This window comes from Pseudopodoces humilis, chromosome 9 (assembly GCF_049639895.1).
Source record: "Pseudopodoces humilis isolate 2021_Gansu_Grassland_sample_001 chromosome 9, ASM4963989v1, whole genome shotgun sequence".
NCBI lineage: Eukaryota > Metazoa > Chordata > Aves > Passeriformes > Paridae > Pseudopodoces > Pseudopodoces humilis.
In genome coordinates this window covers 31,856,978-31,884,550 of record NC_142208.1, presented here as the reverse complement: position 1 = coordinate 31,884,550, position 27,573 = coordinate 31,856,978, and the positions used below count along the sequence as shown (strand labels likewise).

The 27,573-nt window shown below is 40.5% G+C and overlaps 3 protein-coding genes across 12 annotated transcripts in view; 2 read left to right on the top strand and 1 right to left on the bottom strand.

Annotated features, from left to right (window-relative positions):
* The window catches only part of TACC2 (transforming acidic coiled-coil containing protein 2), a 128,144-nt gene extending 122,024 nt beyond the window's left edge, over positions 1-6,120 (bottom strand). For all 6 annotated transcript variants that reach the window (XM_014250215.2, XM_014250218.2, XM_088059388.1 and 3 more), the window contains exon 1: positions 6,002-6,120. The gene's annotated coding sequence lies outside the window, so the exon portion shown is untranslated. The remainder of the gene's footprint in view (positions 1-6,001) is intronic.
* Positions 6,121-10,369: 4,249 nt separating this feature from the next.
* NSMCE4A (NSE4A component of SMC5/6 complex) lies at positions 10,370-19,148 on the top strand. Its single transcript, XM_005520807.3, has 11 exons — positions 10,370-10,998; positions 12,104-12,184; positions 12,734-12,864; positions 13,872-14,020; positions 14,326-14,425; positions 15,675-15,765; positions 16,244-16,338; positions 17,104-17,152; positions 17,820-17,911; positions 18,465-18,556; positions 19,058-19,148. Exons 1-10 carry the CDS (start codon positions 10,803-10,805, stop codon positions 18,546-18,548), a joined length of 1,068 nt encoding a protein of 355 aa, XP_005520864.3. The 5' UTR covers positions 10,370-10,802; the 3' UTR covers positions 18,549-18,556; positions 19,058-19,148.
* An 844-nt stretch (positions 19,149-19,992) lies between these two features.
* ATE1 (arginyltransferase 1) overlaps positions 19,993-27,573 on the top strand; it is a 68,349-nt gene continuing 60,768 nt past the window's right edge. For 3 of the 5 annotated variants that reach the window (XM_014250432.2, XM_014250431.2, XM_088059543.1), the window contains exons 1-6: positions 20,275-20,432; positions 21,312-21,375; positions 21,716-21,778; positions 22,270-22,373; positions 23,137-23,409; positions 25,883-26,112. In XM_014250432.2, coding sequence (XP_014105907.2) covers positions 21,314-21,375; positions 21,716-21,778; positions 22,270-22,373; positions 23,137-23,409; positions 25,883-26,112 — 732 coding nt within the window. In that variant the 5' untranslated portion in view covers positions 20,275-20,432; positions 21,312-21,313. Of the gene's footprint in view, positions 20,118-20,274; positions 20,433-21,311; positions 21,376-21,715; positions 21,779-22,269; positions 22,374-23,136; positions 23,410-25,882; positions 26,113-27,573 lie in introns of those variants that run through there. The other 2 variants (XM_014250434.2, XM_014250433.2) reach the window with 1 other exon arrangement.

Genomic DNA, 27,573 nt, shown 5'->3' with positions numbered 1-27,573 from the left:
CCACACAAACATCCCAGGAGAGGAGGACTCGTTCCCAGGCTCCTGGAAAGCCTCCAGCACTCAGAGCCTCTCCTTGGGCTGAGGGGAGGATGTTTATTGGTTTTCTTTCTGCTGACACAACACAGCTACATAACCACGTAGCACACAGTCACACATATATACATGTGCATATATTACATATATAGAAATGCAGATATCTTATGCAGATTATATCCTTCATCCTCAATTAGAGGCCATTTAGCCTGAGGCTGTTTTTAATAATTTCATGATAGCTGTTAGATCACTGAGTGAGAATAAATTAGATAAAAACTCAGCTATTGGATATTTCGCAGCTGTCAATACCCTTACTCCAGAAATGCTGTTTTATCAGTAGTGAGAGCAGGCTGTGAAAATAAATCTCTCAGAAGAGCTGCACAGCAAGACAACTTGTTAACAGCCAGACAGGGGTTAAATTTCATATTCTAGTCCAAGCAAGTGTATTAGGTTTTTGCAGGACTAACTCTGGGAACTGAGTCACTGACCTCTGAAATTGTAGTCAAGATAGTGCTCATAAGTTGTTTACAAAGATTCCAGAGTTTGGATAAAAAAATATTTACTTTGAAACTAAATTTGTTGAGTTTCTTCAGTCTTCTGCACCTTGAAAGCAGTTAGATTAAGTAAACACAGCACTTGGATGTACTGTAAGCATCTAGTTGGTTTACTTGTGCAAGTTCCTCACCGATTCACAAAGCAGGAGAATGCTGCTGACGTTTTAGAAAAGCAGAAATTGAGGCACAGGAGAGTTGAGTGATCAGTGATATGTTGTGTAATCCTGGGCTAAGCAGGAAATTACAGCTGGTGTTCAGCCCTCATACAGAATGAAGATGATTACTGATTTGATTTGGCACTACTGTTCTAAAAGGAGAGATTGTATTTCACATGGAATAGTCCCTGGATTATGGACTTTTCTAAGTATGATCTAGCACTGCACAAAAAGACTCCATCACATTTCAAGGCTAATCAGGACCAAAATGCTTCCTCAGGCTTATTTATAAAGTCAGCCAAGAACAGTTTTGTGCAGAGTAGCATCATCCTCAAAGATGTCATAAATAAATAAAAAAAACTCCAACCCAACAGTAAGGCTAAAATAATTTAGTGTACTTTTTTCCAAAGGATAATAATTTCATGCTGATAAGAATGCTTCCTAACAGACATTACCATAGTTTTATACCTGTTACCCTGTTAAAGCTGATGTAATGAATTAATGTTTAAGCTGAATGTAAATTATAAACCTATTTTCCCCCTTGACTTTGATTCAACTAAGCAAAATTGCAAAGCAAGATTGAGAGAAACCAGTTCCAACCAGTCTTCCATGTATTTATGATGACCTGGTGACAACAAATGGTGCCTGAGCTGCATTATCCCCCTCTAGACTGGGTTTGATGTTTGATGTTTGCCTTTGTGGCAGTGGCTTTTTTGGAAGATGATCTAATGCTGTGCTGGTGGGAAGTGGTCCTGGTGATCTCTGGTGGCTGGTAGAGATAAAGTTACCTAAGCTGCTCACTGTTGTTACAGATGGCACCACTCTTCATCCTTCTGACAGATCTAAACCTAATCAGCTTCACCTAATGACAGATTTAAACTCTTATAACTTATTGCCTTCTCCAGCTGGGTCTCCACTATTTATATTCATGTTCTCATTTTCCACTAGTGTGAACAATATCCAGTTTCAGAAACTCACTCTTCATTTACAGGTGTATTTTTTCATTGGCATTTCATCTTCATTAAGGAATATGCTAGTTGCAGGCTTTACAGTACCTTAACTCAATCTCAGTTTTGGTTTGGGGAGGGTTCCCTGGAGACCAGGCTCACCAAATACTTGTTACACATAATGATGCACTGCACTGGCACTTTCAAACAGGGATTGTAACAATGAATATATAGAATTTCTACTTCAAACAGGAAACCATTACAGCATGTAGACAACTAAGTACCAGTCACTAGTACCAAAAGGTGGATATTAACCATATTTCAAGGCAGTGGAATGAGCACAAAATAAGGCCTACAATTGTTTGTCCAGTTTAAAGTTCACGTGAGTAAAGATTTGGGTTTCTTCTTGTACCCAAATGTGTCTTTTCCTCTTGTTGGATTAAACTCTGAAAGATTACTTGGTGAACTTCTGTGCATCTAGAAAAGAGTAATATTCTTCTCTGAAAAGTGTGATAGCCCACAGATTGACTCAAACCTTTTTAAACTTCCTATGTAAGAACAGAACTTGCCACAAAATCATATTATGAGGCTGTATGATATATTAGTCAAAAGGATCAAGCATAATTTCTGAAACTCTTGAAATCTTTGTACTAGTAGAAATGGTTTAATAGTTCCATGTCTGAAATATTTGTTTTGGCCTGGTGTGTCTTCATGCAGGAACTAAATATTGCACGTAGGATAATTAAGAAATGTAAAGGCTCTTTTGTTAGAATGTGAGAATATTTCCATGCTCAGTGCTCCTGACACATCTCATCCCTTGGTGTGAGCATTGTGTGATTTAAGAGTCTACCAAAGAAACTGAAAAAAACCCTCCACTTTATGTAGACTATGAATTTAAACCTCCTGCCCCTTGTATCATGCAGAGATTTTCATATGGGTTCAATAAAACTGTGCAATGCTCCAAAAGTGTGGCTAAAATCAGGTCTTTCTCATCAAGAAAGTGGTTAAGTATAATTTTCAGTTTACAGTTGCAAGTTGAATGGAAAGTGTGAGTAACAGGCAATGTAAAAAGTAGGCATGCATGATCACAACAGATACTAATAATTGCTGTATTTTCATTAGTATCAATATGCTGTAGATACAAAACACAGACACAGAAATACAGGCAACAGATCACGCTGCTGTCAGAGCTGCCAGCTTTCCATAATGGAGACTACACATCCCCCCTGAAGTGTTGTAGAATTCATGCTAAAACACACACATTAAAATCTTGGCAGATAAGGTCAAAACCTGCAGATTTATGAAGCTATGCTGTATAAAAAAATGGGATTTGGTACTCATGAACAGCTTTTTTTGTACTTTTTTCCCCCCTTCCTTAACTGCAGCAATTGTGTTTCTGGCTTCAACTAGAAGTTGCTCACTATGTCAGTTTGTCAACATCAAAAATTGTTTGTGCTTCAGAAGATCTAGAAGGGTCCTCTCTGCCTTTTTTGGAGGGTTTGTGAAAATCTGACAGTGAACCTTCAGTGCACAGAAATGCACTGAAATGTTTGGCTGACACTTCACAGAATCATAGAAAACAGAGCTGAGGAACAAATCCTTCCCTATTTTAGTATCTCCCCCAAAGAGGTATTTTTTTATAGGTCTGCTGGAGGAAACACATTTTAGGAATGGGACAAAAAGTTCTGAAATAATATTTACCAAAAAAATTCCTTTGTCTCAGTTGGGCAGTTCCTCAGATCTATTCTGCAGAAATATCTACAGTGTTGGTCCACTGATAAAATTTTATTTCATTGTTTCTAGGGAGATTATCTCATCATCCTGCTTTCTTACTCACAATTCTACTGGTCTTGTTCCTTTCTAAAATACTCCTGTAGAAAATATGGCATCTGTTCATATCAAAACAAAAATATTAGCACTATATTAATCACATTATGTTTTGGTAGCAAGAAAAAACTGTTTTTACACAGTCAGGTTGCCATGAATCAGCAAATCTTTTCTGATTACTTATACTCTAAAAAGCAGATTTCATCAAGGTAATAAAAGAAATCATTCTTACCTTTTATTTAAGCACAGACCCATTAAAGCCCTACAAAACTCTTCGCAGCACACTACTGCTTACACATGAAGTGAATAAATTTAAATATCTAAATCCATTTGCAAGGACTCAGAGCTGGCTGAAGCTTGGGTTTGACCAAGAATAAAGAGTGCTGGATCTTAGGCTTGCTGGGAAACCAGGAAAGTAAATGAGTCTGTCAAGTCCTAACTAGCATTTAATGACAAATTTAATTTGGCAAGAATATATAGTTCAGTATTTTGTCAAGCTTGCTGAGGCTTGTATATTCTGTATATGGATCTTGACCAACTGCTGTATTTTCATAGGATCCTGCATTAAAGAGCTTCTAAAGAAAACATACAAAACTTAAATCCAACTTTGTTTCACCATGTGATTTTTAGAACAGAGTACTTAAAAGGGATTATGTCAAGAAAAATAAAAACTATAATCTCTGATGGCTCAGCTCTTATCCTGTCTGTCAGCAGTGCAGCTCTTCAAACCATTATTTTCTGCAATTAAATGTGGAATCAATTAACTGTGCTTAAGGCATTCCTTTAGCCTTGAGCCTAGATCACAGAAATAGGGTAAAATGTTACTCTTTTCAGACTTGTTATGGACTTTACTGATAAAACCCCAGCTATAATGTAACTTATATCAAGTTAGACTGGCTTTTCCTCAGACTAGGTTGCTTCCCCCATGTTGTTAAAATGCTTGATGAAAACTCCAGCTAGGTAATTAATGCATGTGCAAAGTGCCTACTGACCTCCTTAGGCCAGGGTACCCAAGCCTGTCACTGTCACAGGACTCTGCCCTAGAGATGGAAAAGTGACTGGATGTGATGCAGATGCAGATGCAGATGGAGATGCAGATGCAGATGGAGATGCAGATGTCAGTTTACTCAAAACTAAGCCAATGAGGATTAGATCATCCACCCGCAGGCCCATCTGAGTTTTCTGGTCAGCTACCAGCACTTTTTCCTGTCCAAAATCCTTATAAAAATAAGATTTATAGATTCTATGTATTAGCATGGAATTAAACTTTGAATTTATAATGAAAACATTTTGACATGAAGACACAGATTTCTTTTTTTTAACTCCTATATGTATGTTGCAGGTTTCTAATCCATCTTTTGGGCTGTGCAAAGGGAAAATAGTCTGCTCCTAGGTGGTTAGCAGCTTGATCCTGAATAGTTGAATCACGAGGACAAAATTCAAGCGATAAACACTCTATTTTTAAGGTAAGATCAGGTTTTGTGGGAAATATCTGCTTTATAATACAGACAGAAGCATGCTTGCCATTGTCATCATGTGCCTGTCAATAAGATTGTTAGCTTTGCCTGAAGATAAACCCATTTTTTTAAACCTGGAAAACAGTTTCCAAAACATTGTGATAATATAAACCCTGTTCAATAATAAATTCCAGAAATAACTGAAGTGGCCATGGACTTACATATTGAAAATGGACTTCAATATCATGTCATCAATATTAAAAACAGTAACAATCAAATTTTTGCTAATCTTATTTTGGTTTAATTGGTTCTTTGAGTGGGTAAGACTGGAAGTGACTTCAACTACCTGAAGATCTATAAGTTTCGGGTCACCAGAGGCAATATTGTACCTACAACTGCTCAGTGTTGTGCTTTATAGCCCAAAACAAACTTTGCTAGGCATGAAAGACAAAACATCGTAGACAGTTCCCAGCTAAGAATATCATCAAACATCTGCATAATCTGTCTAGTGAGCAGCCAGCTCATTTCATCCCTGAAATTCTGCATGAGAAGCACACATTCTTGTTGTTACATGGCAACTTCAAAACAACAAGCAATCCTTTCTGACATAAACCCTTAGAACTGTTTCTGCAAAAGAAAAGAACAAGTGGAAGAGAGCCACATTTAACAACTCCAGCATTTGCAAATAGTTATGACAGTCTGTAATGCTGTAACTTGTTTTTAAAACAGCTATTTTAGGACATGTACATTTAATGATCAGTCTCTTGGTCTTAGAGAGATACTGACTAAACAAGACATCATCCTGTAGACACACTATATAGGGCATGGGATTGTAAAACAAGTTATACAAGAGATCATGAAACTATAGAACCTCAAAAGAGACACTCTTTTTTTATGGTACAGAGAAAAAAATTCTTTTACTTGTCAGACACTCCCTTTGCCTTTCTGTAATGTCTAAATCATAATTAGTAAGCTGTTTTGAGTCTAGACATTTTTTAAATTTAAGGAACTAATAAAAAATTACTTACCCAATTTTCCTCTAGACTAAAAATGAAAATGCACCACTCTGTCCCTGATTTTTATAACCTTCTGCACTCCTTCCCTCCTAGCTGGTGTGTGGATCCCCTTTCTCCCTGGATCACATGAAAGTGTTCTATTAATGTGAATTGGCTGATGTTTGAGAACACTATGCTGGAGAGCTATGAAGTGTAAGGAATCTGACCCAGGGAGCTGTTGGGGCTATGACACATCAGTTCTTCACGGGAATTCTCAGTTGCTGGAAGGGAGTGACACAGGACAGGTCCTGTACACTGGGTGCAGCACATTGGCACTCTTGTTGTTGCTGGGATATGGATTGCTTAAGGCAGGGAGACAAGCCCCATGTTAAATGTAACCAGAATTTTACCTTCTGGCTTTTCACTCCACGACTGTACCTTGAAAGTATCTGGCTGTCACTTTCACCTGATCTTGCAAGGAAAAGTTGGGAAAATGTTTTAATTTAGCAGGTGACAAATGTAAACAACAACAGCACTGCTGAAAGTGACAGCTGCCTTCAGAAAACCACTGCAAGTCAGCGCTGCTCTGCATATTTCGTAAGGAATGCCTTGCTGGAGCTCAGGATAAACATTCAAAGCCTAGGAATGCTAGCAGATTACCTGGCAGGATGGAGAGAAGGAAAAAGAAGTCTTCTGGTTCTGTTGCATTCTTCATCCCTTTGCCTGTGTTGGGTTTTCTCTTGCCCACATGGGCAGAAAAGAGGGAATTGCAGCTTTGTCTCTTCCCACATGGGATGAGATGGAGCTTTCAGCCACTGGTTTGAAGGGAGTGCTTGGAGTGTTACATGCGGGAGTCTTTCAGGGAACCAAGCCTTGCCACTTCAGCAGAGTTGTCTCAACCACAAACCCCCAGAGCACATGTCACTGCAACAGGAAACCCGCACCAATCACAGAAATGTCTTTTAAGTAGAGCATGTTTTCACTTACATGGTACTTTTGGAAAATCCTCCCTTGGAATACACTGTTCCAGAAAGGAAAAACACATTGCATTCCTAATAGGTTGTGAGTTACAGGCCTTTAAACACATAAATATAAATATACCCACATCAGCACAAGATACAAAAAATAACTGTTGGGATAGGATTAAACCTATCACAAAAGTGCTTAGGCTTAAGTCAGTTGTTTGCATGGTATTGGCAAAGTCTAAGAGGTGATAATTTCTACAGACTGCTATAAGAAATAGTGAATTTATGAATTTTCTGTGAATACAGAAATTATTAGCATAGTACAATTTTTATGTTCAAAAATTTGCCATGCAGTTATGCAAAATATGTGCACGAATCTTTAGAACACTATTTGGCTTTCTCCTTTTGCAAAATTCTGACATTGTTCTGCATTTGTTTTTAATTTGTTTGTTCCTTCATTCAAGATGTGCTGGATGGACCACCAAGACTGAAGCTGTCTGGGTATTCTCCATCTGAGGCACCTTTGATACATGTATATATTTCCTACTCCTTCTTGCAAAGATTTTATTTTATTTTATTTTATTTTATTTTATTTTATTTTATTTTATTTTATTTTATTTTATTTTATTTTATTTTATTTTATTTTATTTTATTTTATACATTGCTGTTTGATTGTAGGGAAAAGTGAAAGGTTTTCAGCCTTTTGGCCTCCAGCAACATGACTTCCACATGTTGTTGTAGCAACCTGGTGTCAGTCTTTCACTTACTGAAACCTTCCAAGTCCTTAAAAATAAAGTGTTTCTGGTGCCAGTGAGGGTTTGATCCTACCAGGATTTTTTCCTTGACATCCCACCAAACTGGGTCCTGGCTTTTTTTCATAATTCTATTAATAATTGTTCTTTCAATCCTTCTTAGACTGGCACAACGTGTACGGTGATGTGATGGGCTGTAACCTAATCCACACTGCTGAGGGAATATCTGGTGCCAGATTTTCACCTCCCACAGGATTATCTGTAAATACAGAAATAAAAGCTGCTGCAAGAACCAAGTATACTAATTTACACTTCTGCATTACTAAAGCAATTTTTTAAAATTAGCTACACTAATTAAAAGAGTTTTCTCTCATCTGTGTTTTCTTGCAGAGCTGGCAGCTGAATGCCAAATATCTCTGATGTTTTATTTCTGATGTTTTCAATTAGTCCAGGCCCCATTTAAGATACCAGGATTAACTATATATCAGGAACAACCATCACTGGGGCAACAGGTCCTGTGTTGCCATGTTTTTAGACAGCTAATTTCTTGCTTTATCTCTTCATCCTGAATAGGAGCATTTATTTTAGCGTATTCAAGGGAAATGCAAAAAGGTTTATCTTTAAAATCATAACACTCCTGGGCAGTGACTAAAAGGTCTCATTTAAAGACAAATCTTTTTCCATTAATGCCTGGGAACATCTGCTAGCAAATCAGGGATATTCACATCAGGAGGCCAATTTCCAGAACTGGACAAGTGATTAGACTTGATAACAAATGAAACAGTGGTAGATCCACATTTTAAGGGCTCTAGATAAGAGCACTGGCATGCTGGGCAATTCCCAAGCTTAGATGCCCTGTGAATCCCTCTTGCAATTTACTGCTCAGCACCATAAAGAAACCACATTATTGCTCTGTATTTGGAAACTGACTTTTGCTTGCTGAAATACAGCACCTGTATGATCATGGTATATACAAATTGTACAACGTTAGGAATTAGAATTTAGTTGGAGATCTGCTGCTAAATGCCAGAAACCCTACATTCATTTCTGCACCCTGAGAGAAGCAAAAGAGGGAATGGTGAAATCTGAAATGTTTATTTTTGGATTCCTCTATGTGAGTCTTCTCACTTCAATGAGAATAAGGTTTTATGTATATGCATAGATGAGAACTAAATGAACATCGGACAAAAATATAGTCTTGGTGTGTAAAGGCAACTAGAAAATCATGCAGTCAACTACAAGTGGGACAGTTTCTTCACTTACCATTTTCACTGTTGACTAACAATTGACGTAGATACACAATAATAGGTAGGAAAGCAGAAATCTGATCGTCTGGACAAGCAGAACTCTCAAAACAAAAATGCAAGGCAACATCTTGCAGTATTCTGGAATGCTGAGTTCCTATTAAGCATAGAGAGATGCCAGTAAAAAATTGTAACTCACATTTGCTAAGCCTGTTTTTGCATCCTGAATATTTTTTACCATGTGTTTGTGTACTGCAGTGTACAATGGACCCAGTCTTGTCAGGATTCTCTTTTGAGCCTTTCTGTGTCAGCATTCGAAAGCAAATTGGTCATATTGAATTTGCAATGCAAATTTGACAGCACTCTACATGTCACACAAAGAATAGAAAATGGTTCAAGAGTTCAAATATTATTTATTAATGTTCAATTGAAGTATTATGTATTTTAAACATATATTTTGAAAGATAGCTTGTGCACAGTTACAGTCTGTAGTCCAACTGAAGAACTGGTTTAGGGAAACTGAAGTAGATCCATGTCTATTTACTGAGTCAAGCTGATCTATGAAGATGTTTAAGAAAATACTCCCAAAAATGCCTTAAAACCCCACCACAATAACTAGAACAACATAATAGTATTAATCAGCAATGAAAGGCCAAGTGTTATGATTTATATTTGCAGGGACCAGCAGCACCAGGAAAGAGATCATCCCCCTATTCTCAGCATTGGTGCAACCACACCACAAGTGCTACACTGAGTGCTGGGCCCTTCACTTTAAAAAGAACATTGAGGTGGTGGACAGAGAACTCTTCTGAGGAATGGCTGAGGGAGCTGGGGGTTTCTAGTCTCAAGAGAAGGATGCTCAGGGGGGCCTTCATCGCTGTCCGCATCACTGACTTGGAGGAGGGTGCAGGGGGCTGGGAACGCTCTCTGCCGTGCCTGCATTCAGACTCAGACGATCCGAGGGAATGGCTTTAGGGAACATCCAGATTAGATATCAGAAATATTTTTTTCACTGCTTAGTACTTAAGCATTAGGAATAGGTTCGCAGGGAGGTGGTGGAGTCACCATCTCTGAGGTGTTCAGGAGGAGCTGGGTGATGTGGTTTAGGGGTTACACTGACAGTACTCGGTGAACAGTTGGACTGGATGATCTTCAAGGTCACTTCCAACCCGGACGATTCCATGATTCTAACTAGATGATCTTTAAAGTCCCTTCCAACCCAAACCGTTCTGTGGCCCTGCGATTTATTTCATTTGCCAGAGCGCAGATCCCTGCTCAGTGACTAACGCAGGCGTTTCCACGGACACATGCACGAATTAGAGGCGCTGGGACAAGCGCAGCACCCCTTTACCTCTCATTTCCCCTCAGATGTCGGCTCCCTCCTCACGCCCCGCGCTCTCCGCGCCCACAGCGCCCTCCCGAGGCGGCGGCGGAGCCACGCCCGCAGCGGAGCGGCCTCGGCGGCCCCGCCCGCGCCGGGCCTCCCGCAGCGCCCTCCGCCTCTCACCGCGCTCGGCCCCGGCCAGCGACCCGCCGCTCCGCTGTGAACGCCTTACGAGGAAGTAAATGTTAAAGGAACGTTGAGAGCTCGGTAACCATCTCTGCGGCGAGCCCTGTTTGCCGTGGAACAGAGCGCGCAGCCTGCAGAACCGGAGCGGAAAACAGCGCCAATATGGATGACCACGATCGGAGCGGAGGGGCTCAACGACCACCGGCGCTGCCCGCAGACTCCCCCACGGAGGTCCTCTGAGGCTAACTGCGCAGGCTCCACTCGGTCCGCGTATCCCAGGAAGGCCGGCACAGGCGTGAGGCGGAGAGTTCCCGGGCGCATCCCGCGGTTCTGGGTGACAGCTGCCGCGGCCGCGCGCCCGCCATGTCGGAGACCGGCAACAGCAGCGAGTCCTCGCCGGGCGCGCGGGACCGCCGCTCGCGCGCGCAGCACGCCCAGGAGGACACGGTGGAGGCGGCGAGCGAGGGGATCCAGCAGCTGAACAGCGGCGAGGGCGACGACAAGGAGCTCTACAGGATGATCCGGAGCCAGTATCGGGAGCTCATCTCCAGTGTGAAGCGTAAGGAGACAGCGGGGGCTGCCCCGGGCCTGCGGGTGGGGGGTCCGGGCTGGCGGCCGGAGGGGCCTCCGGGGCTGGCGGCCGGTTTTGGGCGTGGGGAACTGTAGGAACGCTCCTGGTAACTCCGGGTTCCTCGGCCTGCTGATTCTTTGGCTTTTTACTTAGATCGAATTTCGATTCACAGGAAGCATGGAATCGCAAAATCATAGGTTGGTTGGAAGGGACCTTATGGGTATTCTCGTTCCGACCGTGGTAGGAACAGCTTCCACTGGTGTCCAGCCTGGCCTTGGACACTTCGAAGCATGGGGCAGCCACAGTTTCTCTGGGCAACCTGTGCCAGGGCCTCACCACCCTTACAGGGAACAAGTTCTTCCTGATATCTAAATGGCCTCAGCGTGAGGCGATTCCCCCTTGTCCTGGGGAAGTCCCCATCCCGCATCCCCTGGGATAGCGAGCTTACGAGGGATTTAGCTGCACTAACGCATATGTGGTGCCTGCATTGGTGCAGGGGAACAGTCGGCTTTAGACTTGGAGATGCAGAGAAATCCTTTAATTTTGCTTTCATGGTGTCTGAGCTTTAGTTTGAAACTGCAGGTATCGTTATGTGCCTGGACCAGAAAGTTATTCTTGGGCCTTCCAGAAAATGCTATGTAGTTTTTAGCATCTCTCCAGACAGGCATGTTAGTCCTTCTCCTATGTGCATTTGAGTGAGTTGTGATGTTTTCCTCACAGAAATGTGGCCATGGTTGTGTGAGTAGCATTGCCAAGTTCAGCAACACGTGGGATTAGTTGTTTTGTGAATACTTGACAAATTTGTGCGGTTGTTTTACAAGAGACTATAGTGCAGTTTATGGGTGATCCAGCCTGTTTATAGAAGGGAGTAAGCATACAGTTTTAGGGGCTGGTTTGTTTCTTTCATGGAAATTGGTGGGTGATCTCTCCCTTATCTAGACCCATGAGCTTTTTGTTCTGTTATCTCTCTTTGGCCCACTTGAGGAGAGGAGTGATGGAACTTTGGCTTCCAGTCAGCATCAAACAAGTGCAGTGTTTCTCAGTACTTCTATGTTTAAATAATTCAGGATTTCCTTTGTGTCTTTCCCCACAGAAAATCGAGAAAATATACTGAGTTCCAAAAGCAACAGGCTGACAGAAGCTTTGGAAGAGGCCAATAGACTTTTTGATGGAGGTAAAACAAATTCTGTGGTCTTTAATTGATGTGTTTGGCCAAGTGTGAGGAGATGATGCCTTACAAACAAAAGAGGGCAAGAGTGACGTTGAGGTCCAAGTATTAGTTAGAATTTTTAAATAACTTAAAATAGATATGTTAAGTTGAAGATTGGTTGAGTAAGTTGATGTGAGAAAATAAATGTCATTATAGTTTATTTGCTCTTTGAAATAATTCCTTGATTTATTTTGATTCACTGGAACAATGTATGTCAGTAATGCACATAAAAAATATCAGTGTAGAGGGGTTCATTTCTCTTGGAAAGTTGGAAAATGTGGTGATAAAAAATGCATTTGTTGTTCAAGATCGAGTGTTAGTCTTCCATAATTTGTCATTCTTTCCTTTTCTTAAATGCAAATTCATTATAAGGATTATGTAAGTGTGTTAGAGGTAAAGAAGGCAATGAAAGGATTTCCAAAGCACTAAAGCTAGGATAGTCCCTGTGCTGAATGTGATAATTATATTTGTGACAATTTCATAGTAATCACCGTAACATCTTTTCTGTAACAGTTTGCCGTGCACGAGAAGCTGCACTGGATGCCCAGTTTCTTGTTATAGCATCCAATATAGGAAAGGAGAAAGCCAATGAGTTACACTCTGAGATGTCAGCATTTGATTCAACAGCATTTGCAGAAGACTTGGTAAGTTCCAGGCTCTGCATCCGCCAGCATGTCTGCTGGAGGTTTGCCCTGTTTGTTACAGAACCATAAAGCCTCAGATTGTCAGGCAGCACATGGCAGTTCTGGTGGAATTTAATGCTCTTCTATGAATTTCTTTGATAAACTTTCTAGTTACTTTTGTTAATTGTCTTAAACTACATATTAAGCACTTGCAATAGGGGAAAATCTGACTTAAAGTGCAGACACTTCCCCTATTATTGCGCTGCTGCTGCTTTACCATGGTTCAGTTTGTGCTCTTAAAGTCTTCTGCTCTTTTTTCAGTCACTCTTCTGTATTTTCTCAGTAGCTAAGTAGCTTCTTTATCCTGTCCACTGGTTTCTATATTGATTGATAGATTTGTTGAGGCCATGTGTCACTCATATGAAATGGAACTTTGGGACACTTGAATGCTTTCAGACTGGACAGTTTGTCTCTTTGTACTGTGACTTGAGGGAAGAGTCAGATCAGAACAGCTTTTAAGCAGGCTGTTGGCTTTTTTGCTCTTTGAAAATGTTCCCTGATGTTACAGCAGATCAACAAGGAATCCTGACTTGTTTGCTTAAGTCTATAAAAAACATAAGGTTCAATTTAAAATTTTTCCTGGGTTAGTGTGGACAGGGATAGATAGGCCAGATAAGTTTTTGATATTTGAGGGGCTGGGCTTTCGGCAAGTGTGTGGTGTTCAAAAGCTGTGAGATATCTGAGCTCTAAACTACAGTATAAGGACTGTTCTGCTACTTAATACATCACTGAAATGTGTTGGAATCTAAGCAGTTTGTTTACCTATGGCTTTCATTTCTTGCTGAACACAAGGGTGACTTTGAGTGTTCATCTGTTTTCATGGTATCCTCAGGAAAGTCAAAGTTCTTAGGCAGTGGTATTAAGTACTAATTTATCAGGCAAACACCACAACACAGTGTTTCACCATGAGTGTATCTACTGGTTTACCTCTAAGTGAGTTTTTATTGCAGCTTTTTTTTCTTTTGTAGCTGACTTTCATGGGTATAAACCGCACAGAAGTACAAGAAACTGATGACTCTGAGGATGTTACAGGTGGTTTTTTACCTAGTGATGCCTGGCAGACAATGGGAGAAGAAGCATCCAAGTACTTCAGAAGAGCACCTACTTTTCACTACATGTAAGTTTCTTCAAGGAAATGATGTGTATTGCTGCTTACAGTAAAGGCCTTAACTGATTCTTGTCTTTGATGCCCTGGCTTGAATTGAGTTTAATCTGAAGTCACAGCAGAATCTTGACAAGGTATGAGGCTGTCAACATACTGGAACAGCTTTTGGGGCTGGTTCTTTGCAGAAATCTTTTAATGTGATGAAGCTTTATCAGTCATCATTTTGCACTTGAGTAGATCCACTGCTCAGTATCAAGTTTCCTAAGCATACAGAGTAAACCAGATCTGCATGTATGTTTTCTTTGTGTTTTGGTTAGGATGGGATCTTTCAAGTCTGAATCTCCTGTACCAAAGCAACGGATTGAGAGGCAGAAGAAAGCTAGCAGAGGAAAAGCAGAACGGGCAATGCCTGCTCAGGTTTGTAAAGTTATCTTTGTTAGCCCTGTGTTCTGGCATAGTTATTACAAATGACTTCTAAATATTTTCATTTGTTTGTTTTGGGTTTTGTAATTATAAACTGCATAGTATTTGTGACATCCCTTAAGGGGAAGGGAGCATGCAAGATCTACAGATGCTTGTGCTGTGCTTATCTCCAGGAGCCAGAACAAGCATGTTTGTCCCAGAAAAGTGCTGCCCTGCCTTCATGTGGTTCTTTTTCCAGCTATATCCTATTGTTTCTCACAGTGTGTGATTACCAGCACTCCTTGGTTGTTATTGCCAACAGTCTTTAGTTGGCTCCACTGCAGCCAGCTGGAGTTGGAGACACACACATCAGCCCCTTTCCTTCTGAGTTTCTACCAAAGGATTCAAACTCCATTATTAGGCTTCTTGATTTGTTTTGTGTGGACTGCGGGATTTCACTGAGTGGAAGGAAATAGGAGTTGCAGACTAATTTCATGTTCAGAAATAGGGTTTGCAAACTGATTTTTCAGGTTATGAACTTACTTGTTCTGTTGTCTGTTGCTTTGAAAGGAAACAAAAAAGGAACTTCTTTACAATGATGTGGTTTTTCTTTAGAAAGTGTCTAACAGGGTGTGGCATTTACACGGAAATGTGGTTAATGGCAGCAAGCTAATTAGCTCACGTAACCACTGTTTTCTGTGCTTTCTGTTTCTGTATTTTTGTCATTCGTTGGCAGAAAAACAAAAGTCTGGAATACTGAAAAAGGCTTACATCTGAAACTGCAAATATAATCCATGTTGTTACAGGGTAGCTGAGGCCATGATAATGCCAGGATACAGAGGCAAATGGTTGATTGTTGCCTTTTAAAAGGCAGCCTACTCAATTCAAATAGTGATAGAAAGGATTTGTTATAGTTTGTACTGGGAAGAAGAGGACCTGGAAGGTTTGTGGATTGCTTCCAAATGGTCATCTTCATTAAACTCAGAGATTGTAGCACTGTGCAACCCAGCTCCTCAGAGCTATTGAAAAGTAAGTGTACACCTGTACATGGGCTCAAAACATACAAGCCATGGCCTCTCAGACTGATATTGCAAGATGGGAATTAAATCCTAAAGCTCTTCAAATTTTTCTCATTTTGGCATAAGTGTGTTTGTTATGTTGCACATAGGGAGAAAAATTCAACTTTTATGTTACGTGTTCAAAAGAGGCCCTTTGCATATTCAATAATAGTTATTTGAGGTGAATCTCTGCTTCTTTTTCCCAGTTAAAAAAAATGGAGGAGTCTCATCAAGAAGCGACAGAAAAAGAAGTAGAGAGGATCTTGAGAATACTGCAGACTCATTTTGAAAGTGATCGTAAGTATGATGAAATTAAGCATTAACTGGAGTAAATGTATATTCTCTGTGTTCTACAGTTGGGAGTGGTAAAACTACAGAGACAAAATGAGGTGAAGTTGCAAGTAGAAATCTTTTTTGAAGCACATATACCAGCTATGTATTTTTTATGAACATTAATTAGCTGCTGTTTGACTGCAAAGTAAATGTAAATCCTCTCTCCTGATTAAAGCCTGCCATTTTTAGATGGCAGCCAAATAGTCACTGTATATGGATCTGCATGGGGGAAAAGATGGAGGAAATTAATATACTCTATAGAACATTTGTTTTTGCAGGCAACTGGGAATTCTGGATGGTAACTAAATTGACAAACATCCCTTTAGCTTTTGAAAGGTGTACTGGCTCTCTTAAGTTTGTGTTTACATCTGTTAGCTCTGTGTGTAGCACCTGTTTATTTGTTTGTTTGTTTAATTTAACAAAGCCATTTTTGCATCCCCAGCTGATACACCCATTTATTTCTTTGATTTTGTGATTGATCCGAACTCGTTTGCACGCACTGTGGAAAACATGTTCCACGTGTCCTTCCTTATTAGGGTAAGGCATGACATTTTCTTGAAATATCACTTTAGATACTAGAATGACCTAGAAATACTGACCTGTTCTTTTTCCACATTCAATATTGAAGAATCAGGATTTAAATGTCAGGAATACTAATTTATGTTCTGCAAGCAGTCTGTAGTATTTTGGTAATCGAATAAAAAGGGAAACAGAGTTGACAGACTTAATTTTTTTGTACTGTAATCAACTTAGCAACAAAACAGTAGTGATACTTTTGCAGCCAATATGTTTTTCAGAACAGATTCTGGCTCACATTTAGATGTAGAACAGTTCTCAGAGAGTATAGAAGAGTTGTTGAGGCTGTAGAAAATTGTATTAGTGCAAGGTTTTCTTTTTGAATCCATGGATTTGCACTTCAAAACTATGTTTAGTTCATCTAATAAATAAAATTAATTCTGGAAAAAATAAAAACTGACAAGGATATTTTGACTAATTCAGGTTTTATATTGAAGAGAAATGTTGTTAAGAAGGGTTATCCCGAGTATATTTAGAGAATAATGATGATTTTAATATAGCAAAACTTTTATAATCCGGCAGTTACACACTGCTATATGGGCTGCCTTCTTCATACATAAGTGCTGTATTAAACTGTTTTCTTTCTTATGTAGTATGCCAATGAAGATTCTTTATCAGTATATGTACCTGTTCATGATTATGTAGAAGTAAAACTATGAAATTTCAGTGCATTATCCTAACTGGAAAGCTCTAAGTTATGGAACTTTAAATCCCACTGTTGTTTAGGATGGTCTTGCAAAAATAAAGCTGGATGAAGATGAATTGCCAGTAATAGGTAAAATGTAGCTTTAAAATACTTTAATTGTTTTTTGTAATGACATTACATGTTATGTGTTCACAAAGTTTTAGGTATATTTTTAACTGGGAATATGCAGTGAATGTAATTGAAGGCATAAAGAGATTTTTGAGCAGCTGAAAGGATTGAGTCTTTTCAAATATCATTGTATGGAAAAAGACCATTATGCTGATTTATACAAATTAATTCTATTAATAGAAATCACAGGTTACCTTTCAGGTTATATTTTTACTAATAAGTACAGGAACATTGCTACACTTGGCTGAAAAAAGAGATTTTTGGGAATAAGAACTCTCTTGTCTCGGAGTTGGGAACTGCTTGCAGCTTCAGAACAGTTGGAAGGGAAATGCCATTCTTCGTATGAGGTTGGCTTTCATTCCCACAGGATATCAGTGGGGTTAGGACTTCGGAGGGATTTCGTAAGGAATGAAATACTTAGGTCCTTCTGAAAAAAGTTAGTTCCTAAATTTTTAAGACGGGAGATTAAGGAAGCATCTCAAGCAGTACATGATACAGGCTGATACAAGCTGATAGAGACTAACTGGGTGGAACATGCAGGATTGATCTGAGTTCTGTGGAGCTTTTGTGTTGCTGGTGGAAACTGACTTTGCAAGTGTAAATCCTGAAAATGCTGTGTTTTGATCAGAGCCTATAAAACTCTGCCAGGGAGGGGAGGAGGACAGCAGAGCTGGAGCACGGAACCAGGTCGTCCTAAGTCTGGACCAGAAGGAATGGAAGGTACCAGGGAGAGCACTTCATACTTTGTATCAGTTCTTTTTTATTTAAGCCTCTGAGAGCTGTGCTGTTACCTGCTCTGGGGAGGGCAGGTGTTCTGTGTACAGTAACACTGCGTTTGGCCTTATGGTTGCCAGAACAATCACAGATCTAAGGGATGTTTGTAGCTACAAGAAAACTGAGAATTGGGGTAGTGATTCCATCTTTGATTCCTGAAGCCTGGTCAGTTTAAGTGCTTTTAAGCTGTGCACTGTCTTGTCTTTACTGCTTAACACAAGGGTTGGGTAAATATGGAATCTTTTTCTTCCCTTATGTATAATACTTGTCTCTGGAGAAGTTCTCCATGCAGTTTCCTAACTCTAATAAATCTTAGACAAAAAGTAGTTTTGAGCACACACACAGCTCTTTTCTTTTGTCCCTCACTCAGAATGTGCAGGGGAAATGTATTCATTTGAAATAGTGCTTTAGTATCAGAAACTTTATTATTTGCTTAGTGGTAATTAAATTGAAATAGTTGAGCTCTGCTGACTGACATGCTGCTGTTATCTCTAACCAGGAGATCATAGAAATATTTCAGATAAAAGAAGCCATGATTACCCCTCTTTCTCAGAGCACTGAAGAGGACATGGACACAGAGTAACTATTCAGGTAAGTTCTTTTAAGAAATCAAACTCAGTAAGTTCCTTATGTGCTTGGAAGAACTTCAGGTAAACTACCTGTGACTTAAAAATGCAGAAGAACTGTAAGCATGGTGACTGTAACATCTGAAATTGCTGTGTTCTTGCCCTCTTGATGAAACAAAATGTAATTTAGCTTTGTATGCAATGATTACCTGGGAAAAAAAAAACACTTTATTTTTGAGTTTGGTCAGTGAAGTGGTGAGTTATTCTTTGGAACTTTATACTCAGAATGCAGTGCTGGAAAGAATCATAGCTTAGTTTTTCTGTTTGGTTTCTTAACTTCCTGATAGCTGATGACGTTAATAAAGTAGTCTGAAGAAGGGCTTAGAGGGAACCAGTCTGTCTTCCCTTCTGCTTCCATAAAATTCTTCCAATGATAGGACTGAAGTCCTCACTTCACTGTTGTTTTGTCAGTTCCGAATCTTAATGCATATTGTCTTACTGTCTTTTTTTTTTTCTTTCCCCTTAGGTGCCTTAAAGAAAATACTTCAAAACATTTGTTTCAACAACTGCTTTATATGTATATGTTGTAGAATTAAATTTATTTTTTCTGGAACATCTCAACGCTTTATAAGAGCTGCTTTTTTAGAATCATGGAATGGTTTGGGTTGGAAGAGACCTTAAAGCTCATCCAGTTCCACCCCCCTGCCATTGCAGGCACACCTTCCACTATCCCAGGCTGCTCCAAGCCCTGTCCAGCCTGGCCTTGGACACTTCCAGGGGCCCAGGGGCAGCCACAGCTGCTCTGGCCAACCCGAGGAAGTTTAGACTTGTCACAGAGCTATTTATATATTATGGTGCAGTTTGCTATCTCATATAAAATTTACTGGTGCTCAAGAGAAAGGTAAAAAGGAAATACTGTGCCCCTTCTTTCCTCCCTTGTCTGGCCCCAGCAGCAGCAAGTGGAATTCACATGGTTAAACATCCCTGCTGTGATAATCTTGCTATCCTACATTATTTTTGGTGCTGCCGGAGAACAGATACTGCCCTGCTGTTCTTACTGCTCTGGAAATACAGGTCTGAGTTTGGAAATCCCGTCTCAATTACAGATAGCAGTTCCCCCTTCCTTTGTTCAAACTCCTCCTGTATTTGTTTGGTAACTTGGGCATTGGGCAGGCCGGCTCTATGGGGCCACGACATTATTTCATTAAAAATGCATGAAGTCTTGTTCCCTTTACAGAAGACACTCTGTGCAAGAGCTCAGGATTTCTTCCATCCTTTTATCCTGCTGCAGCAGCTGAGGAGGATCCACAGGGATCCATCCCCCCCGGAAGGCCTGTTGTGTGTGGGTTGAGGAGCCGGCCAGGCCCTGCGGGGCACGGGGACGCTCTGCGAGGAGCGGCAGAACCGGCGGCGATGTTTCACCGCCGATCCGCCCGCGGGGGAGCCTGGGCCGGGCGCGGCTGCGGCTGGGCGGGGGCACTGCGGGGCGGCCGGCGCCATGCCCGCCGCCGTGGTGGAGTACAAGGGATGGAAGGAGGGCTACGGCTGCGGCTACTGCGGCGCGGCGCGGGGCAAGGTGTCCGCGGGTGAGCGGGGCCGGGGGCTGGGGGCCGGGCCGAGCCGCGGGGCTCCTCAGGCCGCGCCGGCGCTGCGGCCCCGCCGCGCTGCCCGCACGAAACATGGCGGCGGCGGCTCTTCCTGTGCGCGCCGCCCGCGCGCCGCCCGCAGCAAAGATGGCGGCGAGCGCCGCTTCCGGGCGGCCCGGGGCGCTGACCTGAGGCGGGCGGGCACCGCGGGGGTGGCGGCGGGCGGCGGCTCCGCCAGCATCGTCGAGTTCTTCGGCGGGGAGGATGGCTACCGCTGCGGCTACTGCAGGAGCGACACCGGCAACCTGTCGCACGGTGCGGGCGGGGCGGGCTGGGCGCGGCGCCGCGGGCCGGCCGCCCGGCGCTGGCCGAGAAGCGGCGCCTGCGGGCGCGGGGCCGGGGACGGCGGCGGGGACAGGCGGCGGCTCCGCAGCCGCTCCCGCCCGCCCAGCCGGGAGCTGGGAACGGCTCCTATGGCCCGCTGCTCCCGGATGAGCGTGACAGAACTAAGCGGCAATTTTGTGTTGTTTTCCTTGTGTATTTCTGGGGAAATGGGAGGTGCGGAGGGGAACTTAGCGCTGGTTCGGTCAGAAAAATATGGTTGATTGCATCCCAAGATTTGTGGTGGGCTTTATTGAAATCAGTAATTATGATATTTAAGAACGTGCCAAATACTTGAAAGACATCTCTGTATAAGTGGCCATTAGCTACTCAGAGTTGCAGTAACCACAGACTGGTTTGGGTTGGAAGGGACATTAAAGCCCACCCAGTGCCACCCCTGCCAGGGCAGGGACACCTCAAACTCTCCCAGGCTGCTCCAAGCCCCATCCAACCCAGCCTTGGGCACTGCCAGGGATCCAGGGGCAGCCACAGCTGCTCTGGGCACCTGTGCCAGGGCCTGCCCACCCTGCCAGGAACAATTCCAGCCCAGTGTCCCATCTTAGCCTGCCCTCTGGCAGTGGAAGCCATTCTCCGTGTCCTGTCATTTCATCCCTTGTGCCGAGTCCCTCTCCAGCTCATTTGGAGCCCCTTTAGGCCCTGGGAAGGGCTCTGAGGTGTTGCTGGAGCCTTCTCTGGGTGCACACCCCCAAGCCTGGCTCAGAGCAGAGGGGCTCCAGCCCGTTCTGTGGAGTTTGTTGTATTTCAAAACCAAACCACGGTCAGTCAAGTGTGTTGCTGTGTTATTTATTTCAGGTATGTGGGCACATTCGATGACAGTTCAAGATTACCAAGATCTCATTGACAGAGGATGGCGAAGGTACATTGAAAAAGAAAATACAAAGTCATGTTGTCTGTTGAAATAAAAGTTAGAATCCACATTTAAAATTTAGATCTTTAGAAACACTTACATATCCATGAGTAATTGAACTATTTGTCCAGTGCTCTGTGACCTTTTGCAATGTGACACTGTCAAACATAAAAGTATTCAGTTGTCTCAGAAGGATAATATGGTCAGCAAAGAACTGAAGAACTTATTTTTTGACTTTTGTTACTTATTATGAAATGTTTTGATGTGATTTTAATAAAAAAGCTTCTTCATTTATTTTGTGGTATAAGCAACAACAAAAAAATCAATGCATATTTGTTACTCTTTCCAGAAGTGGAAAATATGTCTACAAACCTATCATGAATCAAACATGTTGTCCTCAGTACACAATAAGGTAAGAAACTCAAAATACACTTTTGTAAGGGATTTAACCACTTCAAATATGCTCCAGCGTTTGTGTTTACTGCTTGAAATACATCATACTTGAGAAGTTTATCTACTTTTAATGATACTTTGAACAGTTAGTATATCTTCTTGGGTTTGTGCATAGGGACATTAGCAGCTCTGGGATATTTTCCTGTAAGGAACTTTGTCTGTAATCCACAAACACTGCTTTAGCAGACTAAATAAGAGAGGCTTACACTTCTATTTTAGTAATTCTAGAGATACACATGAAAAACACGTCCTAAAGACTGATATTATTCACTAGAAGACAACGCAATTTTATTATCTCAAAAGCATTGATAAAACATTTGACCACTCAATATAGGAATACTTAAGAAATAATAAATAGAAATTACAATGTAATTTTTGTAAATTGTTCCTTAACCCTTTTTTCCTGAAACAATCTTTCACAAAAGAAATGTTCTCTTTTTTTTTCTTTAGGTGCCGGGCTTTGCATTTTCAGGCCTCCAAGTCCCACAAGAAGGTTCTGAAGAAAATGTTGAAATTTATTTCCAAAGGAGATGTTTCGAAAGTAGCGAGTGAAGGTAAGAAACTCTGAGTGTTCGAAAACCAATACTGATGCGTGGAAGGAGGATTTAAATACCTGCTTGAGTGGTCAAATGAGCTTTGAATTCTGTGTGTAGACCCCTGGCTGGGCTGTTTCTTGAGCAAATCATTAGCCCAGAAGCCAAATTGTTTAGGTGACTTGGGTTATTGAAGAAAATGTTTCCTTTTTCCACAGACCAGCTTGTTTTCCTGGGTATGTCCTCACTTTCTAGCTGGGTGCTGTTGAGAATTAGATGCTGTTTTTACATCTGTCATGAAACTGGTAACCTGGAGAGGACTAACTAGAGCAGCTGATGGCAGAGAAAAGGAAGAGCAAACAAAGAGGGTTTTCCTAAGTGACTGAACAATCACCCTCCATTTATCCAGCACCAAACCCAGCAATTCTTCGTGGTGGTGAAACTTGTATTGGTTCTGAATCATTATAATCATTATAATTTGCCTCTTTTGTGTGTGTGTGGTATGCTAGGTTTGTTTGTTATTTACTTGAAGTTATAGCTTGAAATAGTTGGCTGTCCCAATTTTAGTGGAGAAAATGAAACTCTTCTCTTAAATTAATTGATATCTGTAATTTGGGATCATAAAGGAAACTTTGTTTTCAGACTGTGGCGATAGTCACTTTGTCTGTGGGAAAACACTTGTAAAATTGGAAATTAGTTAATTTAGTATTAATTTTAATTGTGAAAAATATGAGCTGTGGTTGTACAGAGAGAAAATCACTCATGAGGTGTTAATTATTGACAGAAGAGCCGATGGATGCCCATATAGATGATGTGGCCACGTGTGATTTTCCATACAAAAATGAGTCTCAGGTCAGTCAGTCTGAACTGACTCCCTTGGCTGTGGATCACTCTGAGAGGGTGGAGGATGAAGATAAGGACTCAGGAGAAACAAAAGAAGAGGGGAATGTGCCGAAGGTGGAATTGGATTCTGTTCAGATCTGTACAGACAAAGACGCATCACTCCCTGCAGAACCATCACATTCAGCTAAAGCTGTTCATGCACCACCTAAGCCAGGTAATTTCTGGTAGTAATTGGAATATGCTGTCATCATTTCACATCTTGAAATCCCTTCTTTTTTATCTTGCTTAGTAAATAAATATTTGTTTTCTTTTATTTCCTGTGCTCCTCCCAATTTATGGAATTACAGCGTAAAAATTAAGAGGTGCTGGGTGTTACTTGTAATATTTTAGTTTATGTTTTGTTATATTAAAAAGTTATCTTCTTTTCCTCACCTTAAGTAAGACTGAATCTCTAGGATCTGAAACTAAAAAAGGGAGACTCAGATTAGAAATTTTTGATGATGAGGATGGGGAGGCCCTGGCACAGGTTGTCCAGAGAAGCTGCGGCTGCCCCTGGATCCCTGGAAGTGTCCGAGGCCAGGGTGGGGCTTGGAGCCACCTGGGACAGTGGAAGGTGTCCTTTCAAAGATCTCTTCCAGCCCAAACCATTGAGTGATTCAATGGCTGCCTTCTCTTGGGACATGGGTGATTTCTGGAAGGAAGATGGTAAGGAGTGGGTGGATTATTGCCAGAATAATTTATTTAAGGTAGAATTGCTGACAGACACTTTGTGGCCCTGAGGCTACAGGTAAGGCAGCCTTGTCTTACAGATCACGCTTCTCATTTTGTGTAGCCTGTTCTGGAAAATAAAGGGAATTTCCTTAATTGTGGTTTACTAGTGGAAACTCGTGGCTTTAGAGTTTCTGTCTATTTTGGGACATCCTACTAATTCCAGATTACTCACTCACCTGTTGCATGTTGTGCCAGTATTTAGGAGAACAAAGTACTTTTGTCTCTTTCCCTATAAGTGAGATAATGTTTTTTCCTTTAATAACCACTCATCCCTCTTGAATCCGATTTTCACCAGATTAATAAGCAATTTTTGCATCTAAATAAAAGGAGAATTTTGAGAAATACTTGATCAGAGAATCAGTATTGTTGCCTAGAAATACTACAGAATTTTTAAAACTGCATTTTATATTTTGATCTTATACAAACCTTTACAGCCCTTATGTAGTTTACTTCTTATATGATTTTGTTGTGCAAATTTTCAAAGCTCTCTTGTTTAATAATAAATTGAAAACCTTGGCCTATGTAAATTTAACATTGGAAAGAAATGAAGTGGCTGTTGACAGCAGAGGGCAGACTTGGGTAAAGAATAGGTGTTTAAAAACCTGACAGTTCTTTGGAAAAGGTGAGGTAAGGTCTTCAGTTAGGTTAAGAATATCTTTGGGTCAAACTTTAAGCACTGGAAATGCAAATAAGTAACATTGTAGTGCATTTCAGAAAAAAAGGGTTTAATTTTACAGAGTATAAATATTCATTAGTGGGCTTCTTTCGGGTGTTTTTAAAGATAAAACTGAATAGTAAGTGCATCAGAAAGCTTATTTAATTTTTTTTTTTGAATGCTAGCTAGTGTCACAGGTCAAATTCAGTTTAAAATTTTCCAGATAGAAAGATGTTTAGTTTTCATCTTGAAAATGTAGACTTAGTCAGTAATAAGATTGTTTAATTGCATTTTTATTCCTTTATAAACAAAGCAGGTCATTGTCCTCTAGGAATAATGGTCTGTTTCTGCACAGTTTCAGATAGAAAAGAAGGTTTGCTTATATCTGTGTAGGCACAGTCACTGCTTTAAGAAGTTTTTCTTGCTAATTTACAGCTTACAGAAGATTTGAGACACAAAACAGATCCCGATACAGATGAAGTACTCATTCTTCAAATATATCACGAGAGTTTTAAATAAACTCTTCCTCTGACTTGTTTGCCTGAGGACAGGTCACATAGTGTCTGTAATTCCCTCATGTCTTTGGATTTGTGTTGGTTTAGAACTTGCAGTTCTTGTTCTAGTAAGAAACAAATGGATCAAGATGAGAAATAGTGCATAGGTTTGACTTTTTCACAAACACCATTGCACAAATAAAATTCTATAAGTGACTGATTTGTTAAAAATAAACCGCAAAAAGTGAATTTATTAATTAAAACAGACAATCTGAAAGTAATTTTAAGCAGATGCAAACTTTTGTGGCCTTTTACTCTTCCATTACACAACCATAGTAGCATTGGCAGCATTTCTACATCCTGCCTATGGATTCCAGGTGAGAACAAATCAATGCTTTATTCTGGGGTGTGTGTCTTTACAGGAGTCTGTGGTGTAGCCACGTGGGCTTTAAATGCAGAACAAATATCTGTGATTTTGTGTTGTATTTTTGTCCTTCAGTATTTCAAGTTTTTTCAATATACCCTTGGTTTTGGGGTGAAATGGTCAAGGTGATTCCAGATTAGAGTGCTGCAGTAAATAGCTGTGGAAGAATCGCTGCATTAGCGTGGCATCAGCTGTTGGTGGTTGTAAATGTGAAAGGTCATGTTGAGTTCACACCACAGTCTGCAGTAAATGATGATTTTGGTCATTTCTTTCCAGAGGTGAGGTAAGAGCTGCTCATTTGTTGTCAGATGTGGTGTTTAACTCTTTGCCTGTGCCCTTGTAGGGAAAGGGGCTGACCTGAGCAAGCCCCTGTGTCGGAAAGCAAAGGACATAAGGAAAGAGAGAAAACTGCAGAAGCTCCTGCAGAACCAGATGGGCACAGTAGAAGGCTCTCAACTTCAAGGAGATCAAGCTTTCCTCTTGCAAAACTCTAAATCTAAAACAAACCAGCCTAAAAACATTGAAGACTTTATTTTTGTCCCTCTACCTGATGATGCACAACACAAATTAGAGGTAATGTCTTGTTCACTGTTGTTGGAGGCAGATGTTTAGTTAAGGAGTTTTTGAAAAACTTAGGTCTGTATTTATGGCTTTATGGAGTAGTTGTGTGCCTTAAATCTTGAAATATATTGTGGTACTGAATGATGTATATTTATATATAGATATGCACTGTAAGGGTGTATATATCTATATATATATATGTATTTATATAAATTACACACCTATGGTGCAGCTGCACTCTTTTTAACCACAGGAGGGTACCCTTGCACTGCAATCAGTCATAGCAGAGTTCAGTTCAGTTACTAAAATAACTTGCAAATTAATTTCATACAGTGTGACTTGAAAATGAAAAACTTTGAATTAACCAAGTGTTAAATAATGAGAGAAATTCAGTCTTTAGGTCTGTTGTATGTAAATACTTAAATGATCTAAGCTAATGAAACTTGACAAGGAAGCAGTAACTTCATGAAATTAATCAGATAACAAGATAGTTGCTCTTTATACTCATCGTTGGTTTGTGCTGATGTCTGAAAGCTGTAAAAATGAGAGTAAAAAAGTTTGCTTAATATACTAGTTGCCACTACATCTACTAGAGACAGTAATCTGGAAGACTTTTGGACTTTCTAACGTTTGTTAATCATAAAACCATTTTTCTTGTTATTTTTTCCATAAGCTGGAAAATTAACTGAATATTTTCCCAATCATTTTCAGTGATGGTACTGGAAATGAAAATATTTGTTGACTAGAAGCCATGAAATTGATCCATCTCCCTAACTCCTTAACATTTCCTGAGGAGTTGTTTAACAGAAGCAGGATGACTTTGTCTGAGCATCTTCAATTAGAAGATACAAGGAGAATTAAAAGGATTTTAAAAAATTTTGCTCCTTGTGAAAATAGAACCATTCTGAATATTACATAATTTTTTGAAATTAATATGACCTTAAATATTTTTGAAAGAACATGCACTGCTGCCTATGTAGTAGCATTCTTTTGCTTAGACAGCAATCATTTTTACTAAGGAGAATGTTTAATTTATAGATTTTTTTTAAAATTATTTTTGTGTATTTAATGGTGAATTGAGTATGGAAACACTGCTTCATTTTCTTCTTTCAGTTTCAAAAATACCTGGAAATCCCCTTGGGATTATTGCCATAGAAATATGATTTTTGGATGAAGAGCAGAGATTTAAGTCTTCCAAACAGGATGACACTATGAGACAATATTTTAAGTAGCACAGAAAACCTCTTTAAAATTAGGATCTGCATACCATTTGTTGATATTATTTCCTGAAAATTGTGTGGTTCTTCTTTAAGCATTTCAGTTCATTTGAAGTTTGAAAACCTCCTGTGTTATTCACTGTAAATATGAAAGTCTTCAGCAATGTAAAGTGAGCTGGAGAATTAGAAGACTATTGACTAATAGTAATTAATTTGTGATGGCCCTTGTGCAGGAGGGTGAAATTCCTCTCTGTTG

Bases quoted from the DNA above. Each gene is read 5' to 3' on its own strand.
- NSMCE4A (XM_005520807.3), top strand. From the start codon at position 10,803: ATGTCGGAGACCGGCAACAGCAGCGAGTCCTCGCCGGGCGCGCGGGAC. The intron at 12,185-12,733 runs GTAAAACAAATT...TTTCTGTAACAG, and splicing joins CAATAGACTTTTTGATGGAG to TTTGCCGTGCACGAGAAGCT. The intron at 14,021-14,325 runs GTAAGTTTCTTC...TGTTTTGGTTAG, and splicing joins GCACCTACTTTTCACTACAT to GATGGGATCTTTCAAGTCTG.